The sequence below is a fragment of the Pleuronectes platessa genome, chromosome 22 (assembly GCF_947347685.1).
Source record: "Pleuronectes platessa chromosome 22, fPlePla1.1, whole genome shotgun sequence".
In the NCBI taxonomy this organism is placed as follows: Eukaryota; Metazoa; Chordata; class Actinopteri; order Pleuronectiformes; family Pleuronectidae; genus Pleuronectes; species Pleuronectes platessa.
The window spans coordinates 11,236,374-11,261,400 of NC_070647.1; the positions used below are offsets into that span (position 1 = coordinate 11,236,374).

Genomic DNA, 25,027 nt, shown 5'->3' on the forward strand with positions numbered 1-25,027 from the left:
ATGGTGGTTGAGATGTTTTCACATGAGCTGCTGTGTGTTTTGTGTCACCAGAGGTATCCTGGAAATGAAGCTACAGAACGTCATGTGTGACAGAAAGCACCTGTTCGAGAGCCAGTCTGTGCAGCTGCGGGAGAAAAATAGGTAGAGAATGGAAACTGAGCTCGATGACACATGTAAATGAGTCTCCATATATTCATACACATTTGAATTTGAAATTTACAGAAGGACAGATGTAGTGCGTACATCTTCCAAGGCTGACTGGCCACTTAATCCCCATATTGTACATGTATTTAGATCAGATACATCGGGGTCGATGTCTGGAATCCACAACAACACCTGTTTGTATTATTTTACATTAGCACAGTACAGATGCCGGTTTTCTTCATAAATATTTCTGAAGTTTTTTAGATTCAGTCGTGCACCCGCATCCGCACCCTTAATGGAATCTGCTCCAGAGGTTAATGGATTCTTCCTCAGCCTATATGCCAGACTTCCACCAAGTTTCAATAAATTGGGTTCAGTAGTTTTTGCATAATAACCAGCAGACCGATAAACCGCAATGCAAACATAACCTCCTCAACAGATATGTCGAGGACAGTGTATAATCCAAAGCATTTCTTCAGCTGATTTCTCGCCACAGTTAAAATACCTGATATAACAAGAATTGCTCATCTATATAATGAGCCAAGTTTGACACATTGAGTGAACTTCAGCTGGTTAGTGCCGCATACGCAACCTTCTGATGATGATAAATATTTAAAATGGTGTCTGTGTTTTTCCCTTCAGGCAGATGCAAGCCCTCAAGAGGATGGAGCACGCGTTGACCACGGCCACGGAGCAGCTAGGACACGTGCAATCGATCCACAGCGAGCTGCAGGCCCAGGTGAATTGTGGGTCGGTGCTTTCAATGTCAGCCGGAGAAACGTCTGCTCAGATTTGGAGCAGTGAAACAACATGCTCGGAAAAAACATCCAAATTCTCCCTCACAACGTTAGACACACAGTCCTCATGGTTTTTGAACGTGGGGAAATTTTTTTAATAATGTCACAGAGCCAATAAAAAGCACATTAAGTGTTTAATCTGTATTACGCAGGGAGCATTTTTGTTTCTCTGGCTTCCTGTAGTTTTACAACGAAAAGTGGAAACAGAAACGAACGGAGCGAGCGGGTTACGGGAAACGCATCAGCACATGTCACAAGCACATAAACAGTATGGAAGGAATCCATTATGACACGTTGGGGGATTGACACACACGTAGGACACTTTGAAAACAAAGCAGTTGCGCAATAGGAGTTATTCATTAATCTGCCAATCATTAAAAAAACATTAATATAACTGTTCAGACGAGGATTTTAAAAGTCTCCAGTGCAAGTCAAATAAGATGTGACTGATGGGTTTAGTGTTTACCACAAAGTCCACACATTCTTTACTGAGGTAGAAGAACAGATAAAAATAAAGCGCAATGTTTGTTTTGCTGCTACAGAGCTTAATATCGAACAGAATATGATTTTTGTTTTTTTAAAGATTGTGTTGATTGTGTTATCGTGAACAGTAATAAAGCAAATTCACTTTCATTTCATAAAAAGAAAGCTCTGCACACAACGCCGAGCACACAATCAATACAAAGTGATGTTGCAGGACTGTTTGAGGAGGACTCTCTAATGATAAGGACATATTCTGAAGTAGCTCAGGATCATTAACGGTTAGAACAGGCACCGCACTAGTATAGCATGTACTTTACATAACTGCAGAAAGCCCTTAAAACCTTTTCATGTAGTTCTCCCCCCCACCCCCATCTTCCTTGGACTAACAATCTTTAAATATGGAGCAGTGTAGCTCATACTTCTGAACACGAGGCCTGGCAACCCTGCGGAGAGGTGCAATCCCGCACGCCCGGAGGCATTCATTTTTTATAAGCTTCAGTGAACACTTTTAGTGTCGCTGGATCTAAGGGCTATCAGAAAGGCCTCAGGGAACCTCTGATATATAGTATTAATTATTTTGCGGCCAGTGTTTTAATGTGGGATTGAATATGCACTGACCGAATTTATTATGAAGTCTGGTAATCTTTGTACCGACTCCTTGCGGCCCCCCTCACTTTCACATCCCCCAGATTGCAAGAGTCTAAAGGACTGTAATCAGGGAAACAATGGATGCTAATGTATTTTACGCGCTTTGTCTAAGAGTCAGGAGGGAACCGCGGCAGATGTTCAGATCTCCTTTTGCTTCGCTGGAAAGCCCGAGCGCACGTTTGATGTTTACTTTCTGAATTGAACTTCCAAGTTAGACGCTGTTCCCGGGAGAGAGGCCGGCACTCGGCAGAGGATGGAGCTTCAGAAGGAGGTGGACGCTCTTAAAGTCGGCTTTGAAAAACAGGTGGGAAACAATGTGTGTGGGGTCGACTCGGTACCATTAGCAGCTCCATTAACAGTCGACTGCAGTAGCCACCTAACAAGAGAAGCCTGTAGTTCTTTCTTTTTTACACTACACAAAGAAGTGAATAAATCATATTTTAGTTTTAAAGTACTTTAATGTCTCTAAACGTTTTGTTGTTGTTGTTGTTTTAATGTTTTATGTGTGTTCTTTTTGGTATATTTCATATTTAGAGTCTTATCTTTCAAGTTTAATGATCCCTACAGGGAAAATGCTGGACTTTGCACCCAAAAAGTTTCAGTATTCATCCTCTTCTTTCTAAAGAGACTTTTAGTCCATTTTCCAGTCTCATACTGCATCGAGTAAACCCTTCAGTTCTATCCAAACGGGAACATTCTTAAAAGTGTTCCCTCATCCAGCTCTCCGTGGCAGAGGAGGAGAGCCAGAAGAAGCGTCAGTACGGGCTGATTCAGGAGCTGCTGCAGGAGTCGAACCTCCTCAGAGAGGAACTCCACCACCTCAGATGTCTCACCAAGATCAAAGTTGAGGAGAGGGGCCAGAAGCACCGCGAACTGCTCAGGGCCGAGGTGCAACTCAACACACACACAAACCAAACACACACCATCAGGAACATGCAGCTGAGTTATATTTATATCCAGCTATGACATCTCCATTAGTGTGTTTATTAATACATGACGACACAGAGATGTATATGTCACAGAACAGGACATTTTGGAAAAAATGCCCCTTGGCAGAAATGACTCTTCGATACCGATATCAAAAACACTTTCCAATCCAGCAACCGAATGTTGCTGGAGTCTTTAGTTAGTTTTGAAAACCCAAGTTAACAATGATCAGCTTCAGTGGATTCTCATAATTCTCAAATGTCTCTGTAGAACCACACAGATATGGAGAAGTAGAGCTTTGGTGGCCGATGCAGATATTTCAATCAGGAGAAACTTGGAGAGAAACAAATGTAAATTAGAATAAAAATGAAATTTACTGTGAACAGACTTTGGAGCTTGGATCTCATCACAAAATTATCACAATGTAAGCAGTCCTATGGAATTTGATGCTTTGGATATGAAGATGAATGATATGTGATCACAGTTCTGAACTGACTGCTGAATGACAGGAGGGAGAACACTGGCAGCTCACAGGCGATTGGCTTATGGCAAGTGTGGAGCTCAGAGACAGCAGGAACAGTGCATTTGATATGAGAACACTGTCTACCTGACTGAACTAAACACTTGGCTTCATTAGGGTGGAACAAGTTTCAAATACTGATATCAGCCAGTACATTTATACTCCAACAAACCCTTTTGAAATAGAAATTTAAATTAAATTAAATTAGCATCTTTTCTACTTTGTTTATTCTCCAAAATCAAAGTTTTTGTTTCAGTAAACATAAACTTTGATACCAATGTGTTTGTGACAGTCTCATATCAGCCAGCCACCAAATCAATCAGGCTTCAACCAGGACGGCTCGATCTACATATGAATTTGTTTGTTCATTTATTCGGTGTCAGAACAGAAGCTCCCACATCATTTTAAAAGAGATGTGCTTCCACAAATTGAAGGATGACGCTTGCGAGGACACGCACGCGAATGGACATGATGAAACTGTGGTTGTGTTTGTGTAACTCTCCACAGCGACTGCACCAGCTCATCCAGTACGAGCTGCGAGAGAAAGACCTGATCATCATGGACCACAACAAGCTGAATACACTGCTGCAGCGCAGGTGTTATTTCCTCCTCTGTTTCTTTCACCTGCCACCTTTCATTAAATGCGAGTGTGTGTGTGTGTGTGTGTGTGTGTGTGTGTGTGTGTGGAGAGGATTTTGATTACAGAGAAGCTTCTAAGCTGTTAATAGCAGGCATTAGAGAAACCTCTGTCACTGTCTTCATATTGTAGTTGTTTGTGCAATGTGGAGATTAATCTTGAAACTTCACGGCTCGATTCAAGATCTCTAAGTAATTTCCAGTTTCAGCAGATGTACAGATGGTGTTTCTGCATCTTAACTTAAATACACCCTAAGCGGTCGGTGTGCGTCGCTGAAATTGAATTCCTATACAAGGAATATTGACGTAGCCGATTCTTCAACCGATTATTGATTCTGTACTTGTTGTTGCCTCCCCCGAGCGATGTAGCAGCTGGGATCACAATTATCTCAGACGTCTGCACATGTTGTCTGGGTAGAAAACCAAAACTGACTAATTGGTCATACTTCAGTGTTCAGACGTGGACCGATGCCTCTGGCACCAAACAGAAAACCTATGAACGGATGAGGCTGCACTCGACACTAAATTTACAAAAACGCATCCGAGTCTGGCAAAAACAGGACATGGATGGTTCAATATTTTGGTTCCTCTCATTGTTCAGTCACATCTTGCATATTTAGGAATAATGAAAGTCTCACGCTAGTTGAGTGTATTTGCGTCTTGCATGAATATTGTGTAAATATGACTTTTAACCAATGTTAGCATTCTTTACTTCATATTTTAACACTTTAATGTAACATTGTATTTTCAACTGTCATTCGCTAAAGATGCAAACCCTGCAGTATATAGATTGTACAGGACCTAGCTTGATGCTCAACAAAGAGAATAAAGCCGCCTGTTTCACAGCTTCTGATCCTGACAGCAGCCACAAGCCAGACTTTGTAACGCAGACGCTTCATCGCTTCATCGGTGTCTCTTTTTTTTTTTTCTACCCCTGTCAGAATATCACAGTATTCTAAACTGTGCGACATGTTTACGGAGGAGAAGAACAAGTACGTCAAGCTGAAGCAGTTCGCCTCGCAGTCGTTCACCGAGCTGACGGAGCAGCTCAGGGTCCTGGAGAACGAGACGGAGATCCAGCACACCATCGCCGTCAACAAGGACAGGTGTGTGCACGTGCGTGTTTCCTCGAGGGAGTGAACAAACATCACGTGCGCACAATCACATCCAGAAAGTCTTGAAACAAAAGCTGCATCTTTAAAAGTTATATATCTTATTTGTTTTACAAGCGCATTTGCTGCCATTGAAGCTTTGCTTGTCTGCTTTTACGTCTCCATCCCAGATTCCTCACAAAGGCTCGTATGAAGCTCTCCAGCTGCTCCAAAATGAGGGACAAGCTGCGCAATGACATCTCCAAGGTCCACACAGACACACACATACACACACACAGATAGAGATGTGATCAGTCAGCACACACTGACGGGAAGCTGGCTGTGCCCCGTCTGTGCCATAAGCCAGTATCACAAATTTAGCAGTTTATATAAACAGATTAAATATATCACAGAGGGTGATGTGATTCACGGAGCCCAGAGCTCAACAGACTCGGGCTGGGGTTGAGTTGTTTTTGACTAGGTTCCCAATTTGCAACCGAGCCCTGAAACCTTGTTTTCCACCACCGCACTCACCCAGCTTCCTCTGTGCTTGTGAACTTTTTGTCTCATTTACAGTGGAATTCCTCAGTTGGCTTTTGTAGTTAAAATCCTAAATGTGCATCAGAATGTTTTTATACCTAATTTCCCTCAGGTTGCATGGAAGCACCATCAGATCAGTCAGGATGGTGACGACCACAAACTGGAGCTGTCGAAACTCACCCAAATGATCAACCTCCAGGAGCAGGCGCTTCTGGAGATCAACAAGAACCATGAGACGGCTGTGCAGTGTCGCAATTTTCTGTAGGTTACAAATTCGACAATCTCACAATTTTACTTTTATGAGGATCAAATAATACAGTTTGATACTTGTGTGTGTGTGTCTGTTTGTCACGTCCAGTGGCATCCAGCTGCTGGAGCACGAGGAGGTGTTGTTCAACTACCGCGGGAAGGTGAACGTCCAAGAGGCGGCCATCGGTAACGGCAACGTGGCGCTGGAGACGTTGGAGAGGGAAATGAAAGATCTGCAGTTGGCCATTAGCGAGGAGAAGAGACAGATTGAGCTGAAGAAGAAGGAGGTGCCCCTGAATAGAAAGCTGGAGGGAGAGATCACCGTGTTGCAGATAGAGGTCAGAAAACTCAGACCCTTACTCTCGTGCACATCACACAAAGAGATTAGCAGTGGTCAGCAGAAGAGCAAGGGGGATATTTGTGTTACTGTATTTCAATGTTTCTGGACACAATTACAAATCTGTATATGCACACGCGGAGTGAAGAACAGCTACACAACTCTCCACACACCCAAACAATATTGCTAAAATATTGTCCCTATAAAAAACAATGACAAAAAATAAGCAACGACAGAAGTCATCCCACCTGACATTTAGAGCCGCAAGCTAATTTGTAGTAATGCGTAGGTGTTCGGATGAGGATGGGTAATTAATTTACATTTTTTAACTGAAATCTATCATTAAAAATTATATTATATGTAAATATATATTTAAATGTATATATATTATATAGTAAACAGTGGTGACAGTGACAGGCTCCGAACACCCACTTTCCCTTTGTCTATCGATGAAAACACTTCTTTCTGAATACATACACTTTGCTTGATGTGGTTTTGCGAAGGCAGTTCCCAATATTGGCAGATTGGACCTTTAATAAACTGATGTCCACATTTCCCAAATGTCCAATCTTAGCAGCCCGTCTGCAATCTGTCTGACGTGTCAATTGAATCGAGTTTTCCCGACTTGATCAGATTATAACATTTTCCCTGAAATGGCAGATGTGTGTATCGGCAAAGTTGTCCTTGGAATCTTGAGAGAGTGTATCCAGCAGTGCCTCAGGCGATTGTCCAGGCAGTTGTGTGTGCGTGTGTGTGTGTGTGTGTGTGTGTGTGTGTGTGTGTGAGAGAGTGAGAGAGAGAGAGAGAGAGAGAGTGTTGCATTTCATTTAATATAAAAAAAAGATCATTCTAGACATTTATGTGATTCATATGATGTCAGAGAATCCTCATAGGATCTCAGGAGGCAGAGGATTGTGTGTACTTGTGAGTCGTATGTGTCTGAGGTGTATCTTAGCTAAGATCTCCAAAAAGAACAGTTGAGTACGAGCTCTTTGATTCATGCAAATACTTTTAAAGCTTCATCTCATAAACAAACTCTTGGAAAAACTTTCTCAAAATATTGAATTTATTCACTTTTCCTTTACTCTGTAAGCTGACTTTGATATTTACTAAAGCGGTCAGTTTCTCAGCCTGGCTTATCGGAGCCGATCCCCTCCCTCCGTGTTGCTGAGGTGAACCGAGTGAAGTCGGACACACTCAGACGTTTGAACAGAAAGACAGACGCCGATATTTTCTGTCCCTGATGAACTCGTGCAGCAGGAGGATGAGAAAGAGAGGAGGGAAAAACCTCAAACAAGCGCACGCTGCACACGTTTCACAGAAAACAGATTCAGACTCATGAATAAATAACACAAAAACACAAACATGTTCAAGGGAACTCTGCGTTGCAAAGAGAATGACAGACATACAAGGAGAGAGAGAGAGATTAAAGAGAGGCACGCACACACACTCACTCAAAGTTTTCCCCGCCAGCGGGGGTGTCGAGGGACTGGGTGTGTGTTGCTGCTCTGGATCAGAGCGATCAGAGCTTCTCACTCGCTGCTGGACCAGACTTTTCTCATCTGAGTCTTGTGCTCTGTTGGATGAACACAGTGCTGGAACATGCTTCACCATGTGCTGCTCTTCTGAGTAACGCCCCTGTCCCTTTTCTCCATCTGTTTACTCCTTCTGCTGTTTATCATTTGCAACAACGTGGCCTGGTGAGGCCATTTCTATTCTTCTCCTTGGTTCTTCCTCTCATCATTAGCTCTAAACCCTGTTTTGTCCTCATCTTATTCTGACTGTTCCTTCTTTCATTGTACCCTCAAGGCATTCTCAAGGTTTGTGTTTCCTTCGGTGTAACTTTATCTGCCCATCCCTGTTTCCAGTACATTCTCTCCCAGCTATTATCCTTTTTATTTCTTTCCCGTCGAACTGACCTCGTATTTGGCAGTACATTCGGTAAATTCATTTCCTATTTTCATTGGTTTGTTCACCACTTTGGTCCAAAACTGAAATATATCTCAGCAACTATTGGTGGGATAGCCACAATTCAGACATGTGTGGTCCCCAGAGGATGAACCACACTGACCGGGGACTTAAGTTTTCATGCAGCACCATCAGCAAGTTCTTTGTTCTTAGAGGATGTATCATAATGACTTTGATCCCCCGATAATTATTTTAATGCCACAATGAGTTTGGGTTAAAACTTACACTCCTATGGGTGCAAGTGCATTTTGTATTTAAGCAACATTTGCCATTAGTCTTGTTTGAATACACATGATTCAAAATCTGGAACCACTTCCGCCCCTTATAAGCGTATGAGTCCATTTATCTTTTCTCCCATTATTCTTCCCTCCTTCCAATCATTCCATATCTCTCCCTCTCCGCTGTGTGCAAATGGCAAATCATTTTCTAAATCGCCATTTTCTCCTCTCACAGCAATCGAGCTCCTCTCTGTACAGAAAGTGACTCACGGGGGTCTCAGCCTATTGCAGGAGACCTGGCAGCTCGAGTCACTCTCCCCGCGAATTCATTTTCTATGCGAATTCAATCTCCACCCAAACTGCCTCGCCGCTGATTTATCCTATAGTGTGTATTTGTATTCATCTGTGAACAGTTTATCTGTTCATTGCAGAAGAATCCCCCCCTCCCCCCCTCCCTTTTGATGGGATATTTTGACAAAGATAGATCGGGCCATCTGTGAGACTATTGAAGTTCAATATACTCTGAGGCTTTCATTTGCACTGAGGAATTTTAATTGCGGCAAAATAAACAGAGGTTGGTGTTGGATTCTGAATTTACTACTTGTTTATGAGCTGCTGGCTCGTCGTCATCGCACGCACACACACACACTCACACACACACATACAGGTACACACACCGAGCTCAGTCCTGTTACAATAACACCCTCGCAGCTACATCTTAATATTGCTGAACAGCCTTCTAATGGCGAGCTCGACTTCAGTATCACAAAGACACAGACTGCCATACAGTGTATTTATGGATCGCTCACACAGTGTCAGTCACGGAGGGAGATTTATTTCAGGGTGGGGCTGATGACATTCGGCTCTGTCCCCACAGTGGTGAGTCACATCGCTCGTCTGTCTGTCTCTTAAATCTTGGTCCTGACCTGTCTGGAACTTATTACCGCGGGGAAGTCCACCGTGAGCTGCGTCTTGATGGACAGCGCGGGGGGGGGGGGGGGGGGGAGTGTGTGATGATTGTGAGAGAGGAGGTAGACAAAAAGCAAGATCATTTAAAATCATTTAGCAACTGACTCACTCAAAACAAAGCCAGCACCTGACTTGTGTTCTCTCCACTATAGTTTGACATTGACACCAACGTTAATCAGTTAACCAATCCCACGTGTTTCCAATATTCTTATGTAGAATTCAAGATATGTATTTTAACATCTAAGTATAGATTTACTACAACTCCTGTGCTCACATGTTCCTCTAATTAACCTCCCATAACCTGATTATGATTCTTTTTTTACCTTCTGCTTTCAATTCCTAACCCATTTTTGAGGAAGTGCTCTATAAATAAGGTCATTACTTATCATTATTACTCTGTTAAATATGCAGTGGTCCGTCTATTATGTGGCTTTTAAAAGCCGTCATGTTAACCATGAACTGAGCTGAGATTATGTTAATTGCATGCAAATTTTATTCTGCCCTGATGCTGTCATATATACAATGGTTTACACCATTCATGAGCCGGGACAGCAGCTGCTCTTTGTGACTGTCAGATGAACGAAACAGAGACGCAGGCAGGGACACTGACACAGAGACAGATGAATTCAAAGGGAAAAGACAAACACATGTGAACAGAGGAAGGAGGAGGACGAGGATAAAAATGTTAAAAGTGAGGGCAAGTAAAACACAGAGAGAGAGAGAGAAAAAGACAGATTGAGGAGCGGAGAGGGGGAAGAGGAGAGAGACGTGCTGTATATACATCCATCATCTGAGGTTTGAATGGCTTAGGGGGGCTACGAATGAAGGTGGAACACAGATCAATCAGATTCAGAAGTTAGGACTGGGCACACACTCATCTCCTGCGGATATTTGCACTTACTTCATTTTGACCTTTGAAGTTCCTAAAAATGCCTTTGAAACAGTGAGGTTTGTTTTGACTGAATAGAACCATTCATCAATTATTACCTGTTTATCCCTTCAGGTCAAAGTCAAACTGAAATTAATTAATTTCAGCATTTGTTATGACTTGTGCACAGAATTTTAAATAGCAAAAAGAAGAAAATTATGTTTACTAATACTACATACCTTAGTTTTCTCTGTGGGGAGGTCACTTCCAGAAAAAAACGTTAGCCGTTTCTTTAGACTCATCTGTGATTTGAGAAATTTCCTTTCCAGACTCAGTCAAAAGTCAAAGCACGTTTCCTGCATTACAGTCTAATAATTTCTTGTCAACACAACTGGACCCAAAAAAAACCACATCTCTGTCAGTCTTGACTTTTCATCCCGTTTGTTATATCATCATTATAACATCTATATAAATAAACAAATAATAATTGGAACTTTGACAAACATCAGTGTAACAGGAACTTCCTGTCAGAAACCAACTTTGAGACAAATTTGTATTTCGAGTTTTAAGTTTGGTCCATGTCCCATCAGCAAACATGGAGTTTACATACAGTCTATTGGTTAGCCTAGCTTGCTAACTTTCACTTCCGGAGTGGAAATTAACTTTTAACAACACAAAAAGCTGTCAGGAGCTTTGTAGGATAAAATTAAGCGGAAAAGAAAAAGCCTAGCCTCAACCACGGTATCATATTTTGCAGTTGGGTGACCTTAGGTGGATAGATGACCTTCATTTGTTCATTCAGCCTAAATTGGAAAAACAAATTCGATGTTTCTTAATTTTGACTTCGAAATCACCCCCTTTCACCACGTTCTCACGCCATGAACAGGATCCTCTTCTCTGAGTCAAATTCTCTGTGAAAACCGCAGACAACCTTGATCCCAGTTGATCGGCTCCAATTCCTGCTTCTCAGCGTCTCTCGTCTCTCCAGTTCTGTCTTTCATGTCTGATTTCACATTCGATCTCTCATTCCTTTTTCTCACTCTGGGCTTCATGCTGTCTTCCCTTTGCTCCTCTCCACTTCATCTTCTTTAGGCTGTCAGTCTTTTGTCAGCCTCCGATCCGCTCTCATCTCCTCAGTGTATGAGCTCAGTGTTTCTGCCTCTCAAGTTCTCTTTTTTAATGTCTTCCCGAGCCTCCGTGCTCTGAGCCTGACAAACACCTCTCCTTTAATCACATGGCAGCCATACTATCCAGTTAGAAGTCCTGTCATGTGATGTTGAGCGAGCAGCATCTTTTTTAACCGGCTCAACACTTTTAGTCCGTCTGATCAAGACCCGCTGTCTGTTTGCGTAAGCGCGGCTTCATTAGTCTTTTACGCGGCGGGGGGGGGAAACGGGATCCCAACACACACACTCTGGCATTAGACACAACCACGTAACCCCCCCCCCCCCCCACCCACAGGTGCAGAGGCGTGCACGCGCTGTGTGGTTGAATGGCGGGAAGCTGCTGTTTCATAACGCAGGTCATGCCGGGTCAGACCGCCCGTGTGCAGCAGTTTTCCACATGCTGTTTTCCTCCTGAACACAACCCCCCCCCCCCCCCCCTCCAACCGCTTCCACTCTCTTTACAGTCTGCCGTCTAACCAATCGCTTCCTCTTCACTTAAATTTGTTTCCCTCCGCTGGAACTATTAATATTTCCTCTGTCATTTGATTTGCGTTTTATTTGCTTCATTCTATTTTCTGCTTAGGTTCCTTTTACGGTCCCTGTCGTGGCTCCTTGATCATCTCGGCTTCATATATTTTTATATATAGACCATCTTTGTGTTGTTGTCATTGGGTCCAGTGGGTATTTGCATTCGTGTTGAGATTCTGTCGCTGCTTTTAATTGCTCATTTCTATCAACTCTCCCTGCACCTGACTTCTTATTTATCTTCGTCTCAGGATAATAGAATTATTTTTTCATGAAATAGTCCGATGCCATGAATCTGTGACTCCATTTAATCTTGATGGTGGTTAAATTATATGGATCATCATTCTGTTTTAGTTAAACTAAAGTGCAGTGTCTGTTTGGAATGGGCTGTCCTGGGTTTATGCTCCGGAGCCACCTCAGAGTTATGCCTTGTGATTAGTGAGTCCCCCTCACACTGTTTTATAATGTCACTGTGAAGTTAGAACTTTGTGTTCATCCTACCTGGTTTATCTGCACTGAAGATTTTATAATTGATGTAAGTTTAAATGATTCACTTTACTGCTGTTATTTTTTGACACAATCTTATTCAACACAGATTTATTCAATGAATCCATTAATATTCACTTCATTTTCCCTCTTGGTACCTTTTAAAGCCTTATTTCACACTGTATGGCAACCACACAGTATCCTGAGCTATTTATTGAGGCTACATGACCTGTTTACACAATGTTATTTTGGCTGCACCCTTCGATCAGCTGGAAATAGTCTGTGTCTCATTTCCCCGGAATTCCATCCAACATATTTGGTATTCCTAAAAAAGTTGTCCTCTAGAATCTCAATAAACTTAACTCAATGTTTCAACAACACCCAGGAAACAACCACAAGTTTGTATTGGCTGTTCTTCTATGTTGGCAATGATATAAAACACAGTAAATAAGATAATGTAAATATCTGAAGCTTGAAGCATTGAGAAGTTTGTCATTTGTGTTACTCAACAAAATGCATTGTGTACTTCAGGTCTAGGAAATATGCAGCGGAGCAAACTTTTTTGTTAAATATTTTGGAAACGGTATTGTTTTCATGTAACAAGCTTGAATTTGTATTCTCTCCTGCCTTCGCTGTGTCACTATCTTTAATTAATGTCTATGATGGTTTATTCAGCTTTATTTAAACTATTAAGTAATAAATCATGTCAGCTACAGCGTCTCAGTGTCGGCTCAAGGCGCTGTCCTCTCTCCTTCTGTCAACGTCATCTCTCGTCCTCCTGGCTGCATTTTGTCTCCTCTCTCTTTTAACTTTGTGTGTTTTAAGTCGTGCATCTTCTCCTCCGCTGCTTTAAGGGCTGGCACAAAAAAAAAAAAAAACACAGTATCTAAGAGGAATCCTTTGGTGTTTTTAAAATTTGGTTTCTATTATCGCACTTTGCCAGGGACATGTTACCAAGCAGGGAGCATAGCTCTCATCTATCGCCACCACATTTAGCTGAGAAATGCTTTTTTGTGAAATCCCCAGTGAAATAAGTATCTTAAACGCCTGGAGGAGAAGACACAGACAGAAGCACAGCAGTTGTAGATTTCCTGCTTTTATACTTTTATATTGTTTACTCATTCATTTGCGTAAAGTGTGTTGTCCCGGCGAAAATTAGTGCGTTATCTTCATTACTTGACAGTGACTCAATGGGTATTTGGGTATTCAATTTATATATATAGAAAGTTCCACTTATATTGACTAAAAATGCACAAAAACTACTTTTCTACTTATTTACATTTAACAAAATACTTGCTTTTAAATATACTTAAAGTATTAGGAGTATGAGTGTTCATATGAGAGTAGCGTGCTCCACTACGTCCATCAGGACAGAGACATAAAGAAAGTCTTTCTGATTGAGCAATACTTCTCTTACAATTGATCGTTTTTAAAAATTCCAAATAGTAATGTGGGGCAGCGGACAGCTCACCTGGTGGAGCTGCCGCAGGCCGGGTTCGATTCCAGCCTGAGGCCCTTTGCTGCATGTCATCCCCCATTCTCTGTGCCCCTCTTTCACCACTAAACTCTGTGTCTGTCCTTCATCTCAAATAAAGGTCATAAAAGATATTTGCTGATATAAGTATTGGAGTAAAAGTGAAATAAACCCGAAAAATATTATCTACTTGATTACAGTGACGAAGTAAATGTACTTCTGCATTTATGGTATTATTGAGTACACTGTACTTCTTTGTGTACTGACTGGAAGTCTAGTCTTTTACTTTGTGTCTGATTTCCTCCATGTCTCAGCTTTCAGAAGCCAGGGACAAGACAATTGAATGTCTGAACCAAACTGTGGCTTACAAAGAATTAAAAGGCAACGACCCGACGTCCAAAGAACTGGTCAGGAAAATGGAGCAGGTACCGGACAACACTGCAACGATCTCAAGTCTTTCATTCCAAAGGATTCATAGGATTCTACAAGGCAATCGTCATTGTGTCTCTTTCCACGTGTGTGTATTTAGCTCAAGGTGAATCTTGCCGAACGCGAGAGGCAGCTGCTGGAGAAGTCGCTCCTCGTGGACCAGGTGACCCGTCTGTCGAAGCCGCTCAGCGAGCAGGATGAGAGCTGCCGGCAGGACCGACTCTCGCTGGGGAAGAAGGTAGACGACAAGATCCTCTCGAACACAGACAGAGACAAAGCTTTTAATGCTGCACAGACACAAACAAACACAAGCTCCGGCACAGATTAACACACGGATGTTATAGCATTCACCTGTTTATACACAGTCTAGGGTTTTACCTCTCTCTCTCTCTCTCTCTCTCTCTCTCTCTCTCTCTCTCGCTCAAACACAAACACACTTGCACATTGTGTGAGGAGCATGTGCGGCCCATGTGAGGAGCATGCAGAGCGAGCGTTTAGTTTGCCGAGCATTACAACTTCCTCCACTTGCTTCTCTCTCTCTCTCTCTTTCTCTCTCTCTTGCTCTCGCATAAACTATGAAAAGCTTGTGGAACAAGGTTTATTCCATGTAACAGCCTGTGGAAGCATTTCAGGGCAAATCTACCTCAAGAGTTATGTGTAACAAAACAAAAGGAAAACCAGTTTACAAGGGGGAGTATCTAAACGAATCAATATGAGATTCCCCTAATGTGTGTGTGTGTGTGTGTGTGTGTCTGTTTGTGTGTGTTTGTGTGCGTGTGTTTCCGACCTCCAGCTCAACGAGATCCGAGCTCAAATAATCGAAGCCACCCACCGACTGATGGCCGTGTCTGCCGAACTTTCCATGAAGCAAGCTGCTGCTTTGTCTCAACAGCAGGAGATCAAAGAGAGAGAGCTCCAGGTCAGAGGTCCAACACACACTCGCTGCACAACAACAACAATGGAATTTTCTGTGCAAACTGTGATCTCAGTTGCACATTCTCCTCTCGTTCTTTCTGTCACTCTCAACTGACGGCAACTTTGGACAAGTTGAGTTTTCACTGTTTCACATGTTTCACCTCAAACCTGCTTATTTCCGCTGAAAAAAAAATCTTGAGGTAAACAGACCGAGAAACAAACATTCCTTCAGTCTTAAATGAAAATGAAGAAAACTGAGAAACTGAACAGGAACAAATAAAACGAATAAGAGGTGATGGAGAAGGTTGAATTCAGACACGAGAAATGATTATCCCCAATATCAGCCGGTGTTGGGTCAATGTTCCTTTCCAGTACTGGAGAAAACAGATACAGGAATGTTGAGTTTAAACAGCTCTCTGTGAACACTACTTGTTTCTTTCCTAACATGTGCACAGAATGCAGGGAAAGCATTAAAGCCATCGGCTAAAAGAATTATGTAAGCAATACATTTTGAAAGTGTGATGCTGGTTTGGGCAGAAACTCTCACAACTTTCTGTCCCAATAAAATATTTAACTAATAAAAAAAAAAGGGAGGATTCCCCACGTGCCTCGTAAATGTTTCAGGAGCAGCGTATTAATAACCTGGAGAGTCCCGGCAGCTGATGTGCAGATGCCTATGTAGAAAAAGCAGAGGCATAACTATCGTCCAAATTCTGACACTAATTCGACCATCTGCTTTTTCGGGCGCAGTCAGACCCGAGTCGAGCCAGGAGGGTGCAGGGTGGACGGAGTGACGGGAATACAGAGTGAACGTCTCTCAATCATTTTTCCAGATGGACATGTGCCAGCGGCGGCAGGAGCAGGGCCTGCCACCGTGCCCTGAGATGGAGGAGGAGTGGAGGAGGATGCTCCGGAACAAGAGGAGGCGGCAGAGGGACAAAGAGGAGAGAGAGAAGGTAAAGAATCGCACACAAAGATCCTGGCGGTCAGGAGGCCATTAAAGCACCGAGGGGGTGAGAGTAGAAGACACAGGGACCAAGAGATAAGAAAAGAAAGAGCGGAGGGACACGAGAATCGATTCGGACTCTGAGGAACAAAAGACACACACAGACTGAGAGAAGGGAGTAAAAACTATTAACACCCACAAGAGACCAGACAGGGAACTGAAGTCTGCACATCACAGGGACATGAAGGGCAAACAGAAGTGGAAGCTGTCCTCACAAGAGCAGCACAAACACAGGGATCAGTGGCGTCTGAGTCCAGCTGTCTCCAGCTACTTTCTCACCCGATTCACATCTGCAGCCTGCATTTTCTTTTTACACTTTTTATTCATCCTTCGTTTTAATGTGTTTTCATAAGAGGAATATGTTTTTGTACATATTGTTTATTTTGTTCCTGCCAGTATTGCTTGCTCTTCTGTGCACTCTTCAGATCACATGCCAGCAGATAAACTGTTGAGGGGAATCATCTCTTTGAAGCCTCTGTGACATTTCGGCTCAGTCCGTTTCCACGATGTAGTCTAAATGAAAATGAAAATAAAGTGCCGTCTTGTCCACACTAACGTGGATATGACTCTCTCTCTCGTCCACATGCAAACAATGCTTTAAGTCGCCAAAGATTTTAACAAATTTCCTTTGAAAGTGCAGATTTCAAAACTCTAGGTCTATTTACAGGTTAGCAGCCAAATTTAGCATCATTGCACCGCCGACATTCACAGATGTGTGTCTCGCCAAATTTGACTCGGAACCACAGCATTCGTTTCTGGTAGTTGACGGATCTTTGATGTAGATTTTATCGCCCCCTACTGGCCCGACCTGCTTTATGAGCATTTTCGTGTCGATAAAGATATTTTGTTAAAAAAGAATATCGACGCCTGTGGACAGAGAGCTAAAATATTTGTTTGAAGACAAATTACAAATTGACCCATCAGCCTCATTGGGTTCAACCACTGTCAGTGTTCATATAATTCAAGTATAGCTCTACTAATAGTCTTTATTTTAGTCATATATTTTAAAACCTTAGTCCTTGAACTAAAAATATAACTTAATTCGTCCTGTTGTGTCCCAGTCTCCTGCGTCTCATCACCTGTCAGTGAGATAAATGAAAATATGCAGCGACGGTGTCTTGATGGTGTAAAGCACTGTGTCTCTCTGTGATCGCTCTAATATGTATTTTCACTGATGGGCGTTTATATGAAAAAGAAAGATTCATGGATCAAATTTTAAACAGCCCGAGCGCCACTGTTCAGCGATGCCCTTGCACTTGTCTTTAGGTGTATAAAAAAATTGTGGGAAGTAATTATTCCATTTGCGTGATTAAAATTCAGGGAAATTGAATTTTAACTATTTAGTTGAAGGTCGAGCGGACTTGCATCAAATATTAAAACCTGCCTGTGGGGTGTGTGTGTGCGTGTGTGTGTGTGTGTGTGTGTGTGTGTGTGTCTGTGTGTGTCTGTGCGAGCGCAGCTGGCTCAAGAAGAAGAGTGGAACCAGTTGCCAAATGGAGAGTTCACCACAGCCGAGAGCCGTCCCAACGCGTACATCCCCGAGACCGACTCGCTCCCTCTGCCCAGACCCTACGGAGCCCAGCCGCCGTTCAAGCCCTCGCAGCCAGGGGGCAACATGAGGCACATCCGCAAACCAACGCTCAAACCCATCGAGATGTAAGAAACAATATGTGCACCTTCAGGAAGGAGATATACTTGCTGTGAACTACGCAAACACATCATGGCTGCACTAAATTCATTAAAGTGTCCCTGGGAGATATCTCATTTTTACTCGACCGATCATGGGAAATTAAGAAATCGCAAATTTCACGTTTTTAGATATATTTTCTAGTGGATTTGGCAAATCAATAAACGTGTGTCTGCACCTCCCTGCTCCTCGTGTGTGTTTTCACCCTCAACTCACCACTGCTGTTTTCTCTTGTTTGTGTATTTGTCGACTGCAGCTGGTTATAATTTAGTTCCCTTTTATTTTTTTTTAACATTTACTGGTAAGAGTTTACTGCAGTCTGCTAACAGTAACACAAAGTCCTGTGAAAAACAGGAAACGTGGGAGACTGAATTGTCTCACTACCTTTCTTCATCATTCCCCAAATGTCTACGTGTTCCTTGTTGTTGTCTCTCGCTCTTTTAATCTTGCGGCCGATGAATAAACGGCAGCGTGTCTAAGCTCTTAATGTCTGGGACCATGAATGTAAATATGGAGAGGAACACAAAGCTATAAAGAGTATAGAGAACGACTGAGAGAGCAGAATGAAGAAAGTTGTGATAGAAATGGAAGTTGTAGACGGGGTGGAGAGTTCAGAGTGAAGACAGAAAAGTCTCCCAGGGGATCACAGCTTGTGAGCATGTGTGACACTGACGTTATGCACCGCGGCTGATTCTGAAGTTAACGGTTTGAATAGTTGAGATAATTAGCTCAAGCTTAAAGGATGAGCAGTTTAAGTTATGCACAAAAAGAAATGGATAAATCATCGGAGGAAAATTAAGATTAATTGACGCCTTAAAATGAAATTGTTAACAGTTGAATAGTTCATGTAACGGGTAGCTAGCTAAACGTCTGAAGCAGTGAGTTAAGTCCTGAAAGAGTAATGAATAAAACCGTGGACAAGATGGACGACATGACAGCTCCCCAAAAGTAAAGCCAAAGTGTCTCTTTCACCACCTGGTGGCTGGCTGGAGTATAGGTCATAAAGCTGGTCTCCTCCATGTTAGTGGATTGGACATGGACCATACAAAAAATATATAAATGCATGTAAATATATTTTTCCCATAGTTGATGTCCTTTATCACACTGATGTTCAAGTGCTCCTTTTTGAGTAAGTTTGTTATTGTTACTTTTTTGATACAGCTGCAGAACTGACCAGCGATTGGTCAAGCACGTGTATCGGATCCATCCCGATCCCTATTGCTCATAAAGTTTTTACCGCCCACGCAGACAGCCAGACCTCCTAGCTTCAGCTGCAGTCGTGAGTTTACGATGCAGTGCTCGAACTTCTCTGTGACTCAAAAGTCAGTGGACCTGTCACTCAGATTCTGAGCGGCTTTCATGCATGTGCACGCCTGCTGCCTCCATGGTTAATTCTGTGAGAAGCACTGCAAAGACAGAGGCAAAAAGAAAAACTGGATTCACAGATTTATTCATATTCTCTCCAAAATGGAAATCCGTTCATTACTTTTTGCGTATACCTGTTAACTCACAAATATTAAAACAACAAACAACAGCTTTGGCAGAGGTTATTATTAGCGATACTTCCCAGTAGTGATTTAACAGTTGAATGAACATTAGACAGTGATGGTGGAGGAGTTGTTAAGCTCATCTGACAGAGATGAGGGGATGAGTCAGACTGAATCATTAGGAAACCATCAGTTTGCTCCGTGTTGTGCCAGGTTTTGTGGTTCGCAGTGTTTGGGTCAACTTCTCCGAGAGTTTTCGAGAAGGCGGCGGCGGCGGCTTTGACTTCTATCTGGTTTCCCAGCCAACCTTGTCCACCCAGCGGCGTGATGTGTGTGTGTGATGATCCATGGAAGGCTGATGGCGAGAGCTGTCAGATTAATTTAGCCCCCTGATTGTGCTTATTAGCCGGCTACATAACACCGGCTGCATACCAAAGAGCGGAGGAGGCGATGGAGCGCAGAACGAGCGATTAGGAGGAATTCCCTAACAGACAAATGATGTGAAGTGAAGGGGGGAGTCGCTCAAGGTGGATAGTGTGTGAGCGTGTTCAAAAGAACGATGGGTGTGTTCCTCCCTAAATGTGACTCATGTGTGTGTGTGTGATGACTGGTGCTGAGATTATTTCCTGAGTTTATTATAAATCTGTCCGAAGCACTCAAACATGAACATGACAGCTCACTTCCTGTTCCAGAGCTTTTCAGGCTACGAAATATACGACTGCAAACTCCCATCGTTTCCTAATTCAACTCGAGGCTCCACTTCTTCGAGGTTCAAAGGAAATTCATCGGAAAAAAACGAGTGAGCCGATCTGTTCCCATGTTTTTGGCAATAACACAGAAAGCTTTGAGAAAAAAAAATCTATTTATTCACATTTCATCTTACGAAACATTTGTTTTTGTGTAAACATAAGAAACATGAGGTGAAATCCCTTTTCCCCCCCCGAGAGGATTGTTATGTAATTTCTCAAATGAAAGCATGACATGAGATCGAAGAAATGTCTGGTATTTACTCTTGTGTGTGGGGGTGCAGGGCAACCGCACAAACACACACACACTGTGAACACATCCCACGCACGTACATTACCGCTCCATCCCAGGAATGTCTCCACTTACAGTTGGAGCTGAGTCGTGATCTATGGCACAAGTTTGCGCAATACGAACCAGATGTTTGAGCGCGTGTGTGCGTGGTGAGTGAATGATGTAAACGTCTTTTGGCTGTTACTGCCTTCTTAACCGAACTCTATTTTTGTTTGATTCCGTGGTTTGCAAATCATTTTCTGGTTGATTTAGCATTGTGACGTCGTCGTAGAGCAAAATCAAACTTCAGTTTGCTAATGTTAGCCACAGATTGTGTCAGACCATGTAGCACCAATCAAGCAAGAGCATAAGTCTTTTTAATTAACTTAACTTTTTATTTGTATGAGTAAGAATGTGTCACTTTATCCTCTAAAGGTAAAATAATCCCAAAAGATAATATACAGTTGCTTGTGTACGAAATGCTGTATTTTGTTAAAAACACATTTAGATTTTATCCAATTTATTTAAAAAAATGTGCAAAGCAAGTGTTGATTCTTTTTTTAAAGGTAAAATGTCTAACTTTAAAATCCGAATTTAACGAGTTGTGGAAGATCTTCGTTAGCGAAAGTTATCGTATAGTTGTTTTTCTGAAAACTTTGAAGGTTTTGTTTTTAAACATGTCTCTAAAATAATAAGATTTAATGAACCGAAACATGGATTAGCATGAGCATTAGCATCAAACATTTTAAACTACACGTAGCCCTTATCGTCCATAAATATCACACGTATACCTGAAAATTTTTGTTGTTATTTTTGGTTTAGGTATCAACACTTGAAAATCCTTTACATTTGGATTAAAGTAATAACCATCATATTAGCAGTTAAGGCTCGATTGTACATTCAGTTCACGATATAAAAAAATAACACAACGACTAAATCTCACTTATTTCCTGTAGAGAATCCGTTTAACTCAGATTTAATGCAACGTTTCAAGGCACCGGGGCCACAAAGCTTTTGTCGGTGTGTAATCAAGTTGATTGGCTGCGGCGGCGTTAGAGGAAACACGGGAGGATAAACAAGTGTGTATGATTTATAAACGCCGAGCGCAGGATTTGACATTGATGTCCATAAATTGAGTGCGACGTGGTGGAGAAGTGTGCGACTCACTGGAGAGAACAGTCGCCGCCACGGATATCGAGTCCGTATAAATAGCTGCCAGCGTTTTTTTTTTAATTTGAATGAATATTTCGACTGAAGATTTGACTGTGTTCCCTTGTGTTTTAATTGTTTTGGTCCTGTTCAAACTATCCCTCACACACCACCAGGACTGTTTTTTCATCCTCCATTCCCCCCCCCCAACCCACGCCATCCATCTATCCCTCCGCCCCGCCCTAATTTGTCATCAACCAGCCCGAGCTTGTTTACGAGCGCTCTGCCTTTCAATCTCTCCGTTCATCCTTCACTCCTGGCCCTCCACCAGCCACCCATCTGTTACTTGTCCTCGAGGCCCAGTCGATGATGACTGTGCTCTCGAACGCATTTTCCCCCTCATCTGTTTCTCCCAAGATCCATCCATCCATCCGCTGTCCCTCCCCCCCTCCCCCCTCCCTCCCCACCCTCCGCCTTCTTCACTTTTCCTCGAAGCCCATCAGAGTCTGCTTCAGCGCCGTTTCCTCCACGAAGCTGGCGTCCACGTTCTCCTGCTCCTCGAACGGGTTCAGAGCTGGAACGCGGGACGAGGAGGAGATTGGAGCTTATTATAGAGGCTACAGCAGCAGATGTAAACACGCACAGAAATACACACACTCAGTGTTAATCCTCCGGAGACGTCTGTATCCGCACCAGGAAGGATACACACACACAGACACACACACACATACACTACCTTGTTCCTCTATATCCGTGAGTATTCTTGCCAGGTAGGTAAGAGGCAGAAACTCGGGTGTGAGACCGGGCTTATCTCCGCTGGTGAATGCAAATCCCTGAGGACAAACACAAAGACACAGGCGTGGATTTCCTCATGTTTTCTGCACAGTCGAGACAAATCTGCACCAAATCCAGTTACTTTTCCGTGAACTCGATTTTCTTTTATTTCAACAAAGCTGGTTGCAGTTATAACGATTGAGGTCTTTAATTCATCGCACAAAATAGCATCGTATAGTTAGCTTCATGCTATGTGAGCAGCAAGGGTCACTGTTTTAAACCATAGATAAAGTGAAGCCAAAGCATCTGGATTACCCCCTGATGGCTGACTGGAGTTTAGACCATTCATTTTGCCTCCTCCATGTTAGTGAGTGGGACATGGACTAAACTAAAAAGTCAAAGTTCACATCAAATAAATGAATAAATGACACATTCATGTTTTTGTCAGTAAGTTTGGTTTTAATTAGTTATTTGATGCAATAAAATTGGTGACATCATTGACAGCCGTGACTGACAGCTGAACAGTTTATTGACTCTGGCTCCAAATGCGCAAGATGGCCGAGTTCATAGCCAGGATGTTTTGGCTTCATTTCTGAATAATTAAATAAACTGTCCGAACAATTTAGCATTTTACGTGGGGGGGGGTTATGTACAACACGTTCGATAGAGAAGCCCATGTTTCAGGATTTCAGGTGTGTGTGTGTTACCTTGTTTTTGCTGCGTTTCTCCAGCAGAGTCCTGACGTACTCTCTGGAGATCGAGGCTGAACTGACGGGATGATCCCACATATGGTGGATCCTCTGCTCCATAGGCTGATACACAATTACACACACACACAAACACACACACACACACACACAGAGGAGTTTACATTTTACGCATGTAGCTCATGTTGGCATAAAAACATGTTCCCTGGGGGATGTGAACATCTGGGCTTTTCTGTGTCGCCAACTGGAACTGGGAACCATCCCTGTAGAGCCAACTGGAACTGGGGACCATTTCCTGTAGAGCCAACTGCTAATGAGGGATTGCAGAAAAAAACTTCATTGCTGTTAGAGGAACAACACAAGTGGATCCAGAGCTGCTGAAACACTCTGTTCAAGTTCATAGGAGCAAAAACCGGCTACTTGCATAAGGATTAAGACTCAGTAACTCTACTCATTCACACACTAATATACTGCATAATCAGGATGTCTTGTAATTAGTATAGTAGTAGTAGTACAAGAGTTTTGGTGTAGTTATATGAAGTTGAGTAAAGAAGCAGGGATTTGTGTTTTTAAGCGTCTGTGTATCACTACAATAAATTCGAAAGAATTCAAACATTTATGTCTAAGCTTCAGAAAGCTGAGAGAGCAGCATAAACATAGAGGGATCCATAAATCTTTAAATCTCTTGTTCCCCTATACATCGTGACTGAGCTGCACCAGGTTCATCCATAAATCCATCTGTGAGTTTGTGTTTCAAGTCGTTCCTACGTTCTCAGCAACAAATAATTCATAATAATTCAAGTTGTTCCAGTAAACTTAACGTCTAAGCTGTGAATAACAACTGGTTAGTGTGTGTGTGTGTGTGTGTGTGATCGTGTTTAGTCTCTTGTGATGTCTCTTTCCCTGCCTGCAAAACTTACCAAACAAATGTCTGACAGGACGGAAACAGATCGGAGACATTAAACAAAAACTAAACACTCCAACATTCCTCTGATCACACACACACACACACACACACACCTACAAAAGTGCTATACTGTCTCCCCACAGGAACAACAGCTCCATCCTGAACACACACACTTGCACACACACACACACACACACACTTACCAGCTAATAACACAGGTGATTTGTGATTGGCTTGAGGCAGATGAGACTCAAAATAACTTCAAACGCTTAATTGCAACAGAACGGGAAGTTTGGGGAGAGAACTGTTCAAGGAAAGATGGAACCCCCCCCCCCGCTGACAGACAGGATGATAGTAACCACATTCATTATTTTTACTTCCATCCGTCCAAGCTGAGAAACTCACTCTGGACAGGGACCTGTCCTCCAGGTCGTCTCTGTCCTCCAGGCTTGTTCTGGTAATATGCTGCAAAACTTCTCTCCTCACCCTGCATTAGAAATGTCTCTCACACACACACACACACACAGACACACATGGAAGTACCTCAGGTAGTCTCTTAAGAATGCTGAACTTGAGTCTCTCGTTGACGTCACTGTTGTCAAGGTCTAAGCAAAAAGAAAACAGAGAAGAAAATTGAAAAAATACTGAGGAAGCAAACCCTGATTCTACTTTCCAGAAAGACTGTATGGTCAAATAAGATTAGGTAGTGGTCACGAGGCAGTTTGTAAACCTCTTCCTGTTAATACAGTTCCTCCAAATGCTTCTGCTAATAATATATCTATGGTGACTGGTAACCATGAACAGAACAACATTGGAGTGATGCTTCACTCTGATGGAACACAGACCTTTTATCACAGACCTTTTGTTGATCAAGGCCTGTCCACAAACCAGAGAATCGCTGAG

The 25,027-nt window shown here is 42.6% G+C and overlaps 2 protein-coding genes across 4 annotated transcripts in view; one reads left to right on the forward strand and one right to left on the reverse strand.

Annotated features, from left to right (window-relative positions):
• The window catches only part of ccdc146 (coiled-coil domain containing 146), a 31,121-nt gene extending 12,861 nt beyond the window's left edge, over positions 1–18,260 (forward strand). The window contains exons 9-22 of the mRNA XM_053415460.1: positions 52–141; positions 787–883; positions 2,284–2,376; positions 2,793–2,960; positions 4,027–4,115; positions 5,097–5,261; positions 5,438–5,513; positions 5,899–6,047; positions 6,145–6,373; positions 14,361–14,471; positions 14,576–14,713; positions 15,269–15,394; positions 16,224–16,346; positions 17,856–18,260. Of these exons, the coding sequence (XP_053271435.1) occupies positions 52–141; positions 787–883; positions 2,284–2,376; positions 2,793–2,960; positions 4,027–4,115; positions 5,097–5,261; positions 5,438–5,513; positions 5,899–6,047; positions 6,145–6,373; positions 14,361–14,471; positions 14,576–14,713; positions 15,269–15,394; positions 16,224–16,346; positions 17,856–18,056 (1,855 nt within the window). The 3' untranslated portion in view covers positions 18,057–18,260. The remainder of the gene's footprint in view (positions 1–51; positions 142–786; positions 884–2,283; positions 2,377–2,792; positions 2,961–4,026; positions 4,116–5,096; positions 5,262–5,437; positions 5,514–5,898; positions 6,048–6,144; positions 6,374–14,360; positions 14,472–14,575; positions 14,714–15,268; positions 15,395–16,223; positions 16,347–17,855) is intronic.
• Positions 18,261–22,193: 3,933 nt separating this feature from the next.
• The window catches only part of gsap (gamma-secretase activating protein), a 28,026-nt gene continuing 25,192 nt past the window's right edge, over positions 22,194–25,027 (reverse strand). For 2 of the 3 annotated variants that reach the window (XM_053414961.1, XM_053414962.1), the window contains exons 29-32: positions 24,668–24,729; positions 23,218–23,322; positions 22,473–22,569; positions 22,194–22,310 (exon numbers count right to left, since the gene is read on the reverse strand). In XM_053414961.1, the coding sequence (XP_053270936.1) occupies positions 22,216–22,310; positions 22,473–22,569; positions 23,218–23,322; positions 24,668–24,729 (359 nt within the window). In that variant the 3' untranslated portion in view covers positions 22,194–22,215. The remainder of the gene's footprint in view (positions 22,311–22,472; positions 22,570–23,217; positions 23,323–24,667; positions 24,730–25,027) is intronic. The other variant, XR_008333824.1, reaches the window with a different exon arrangement.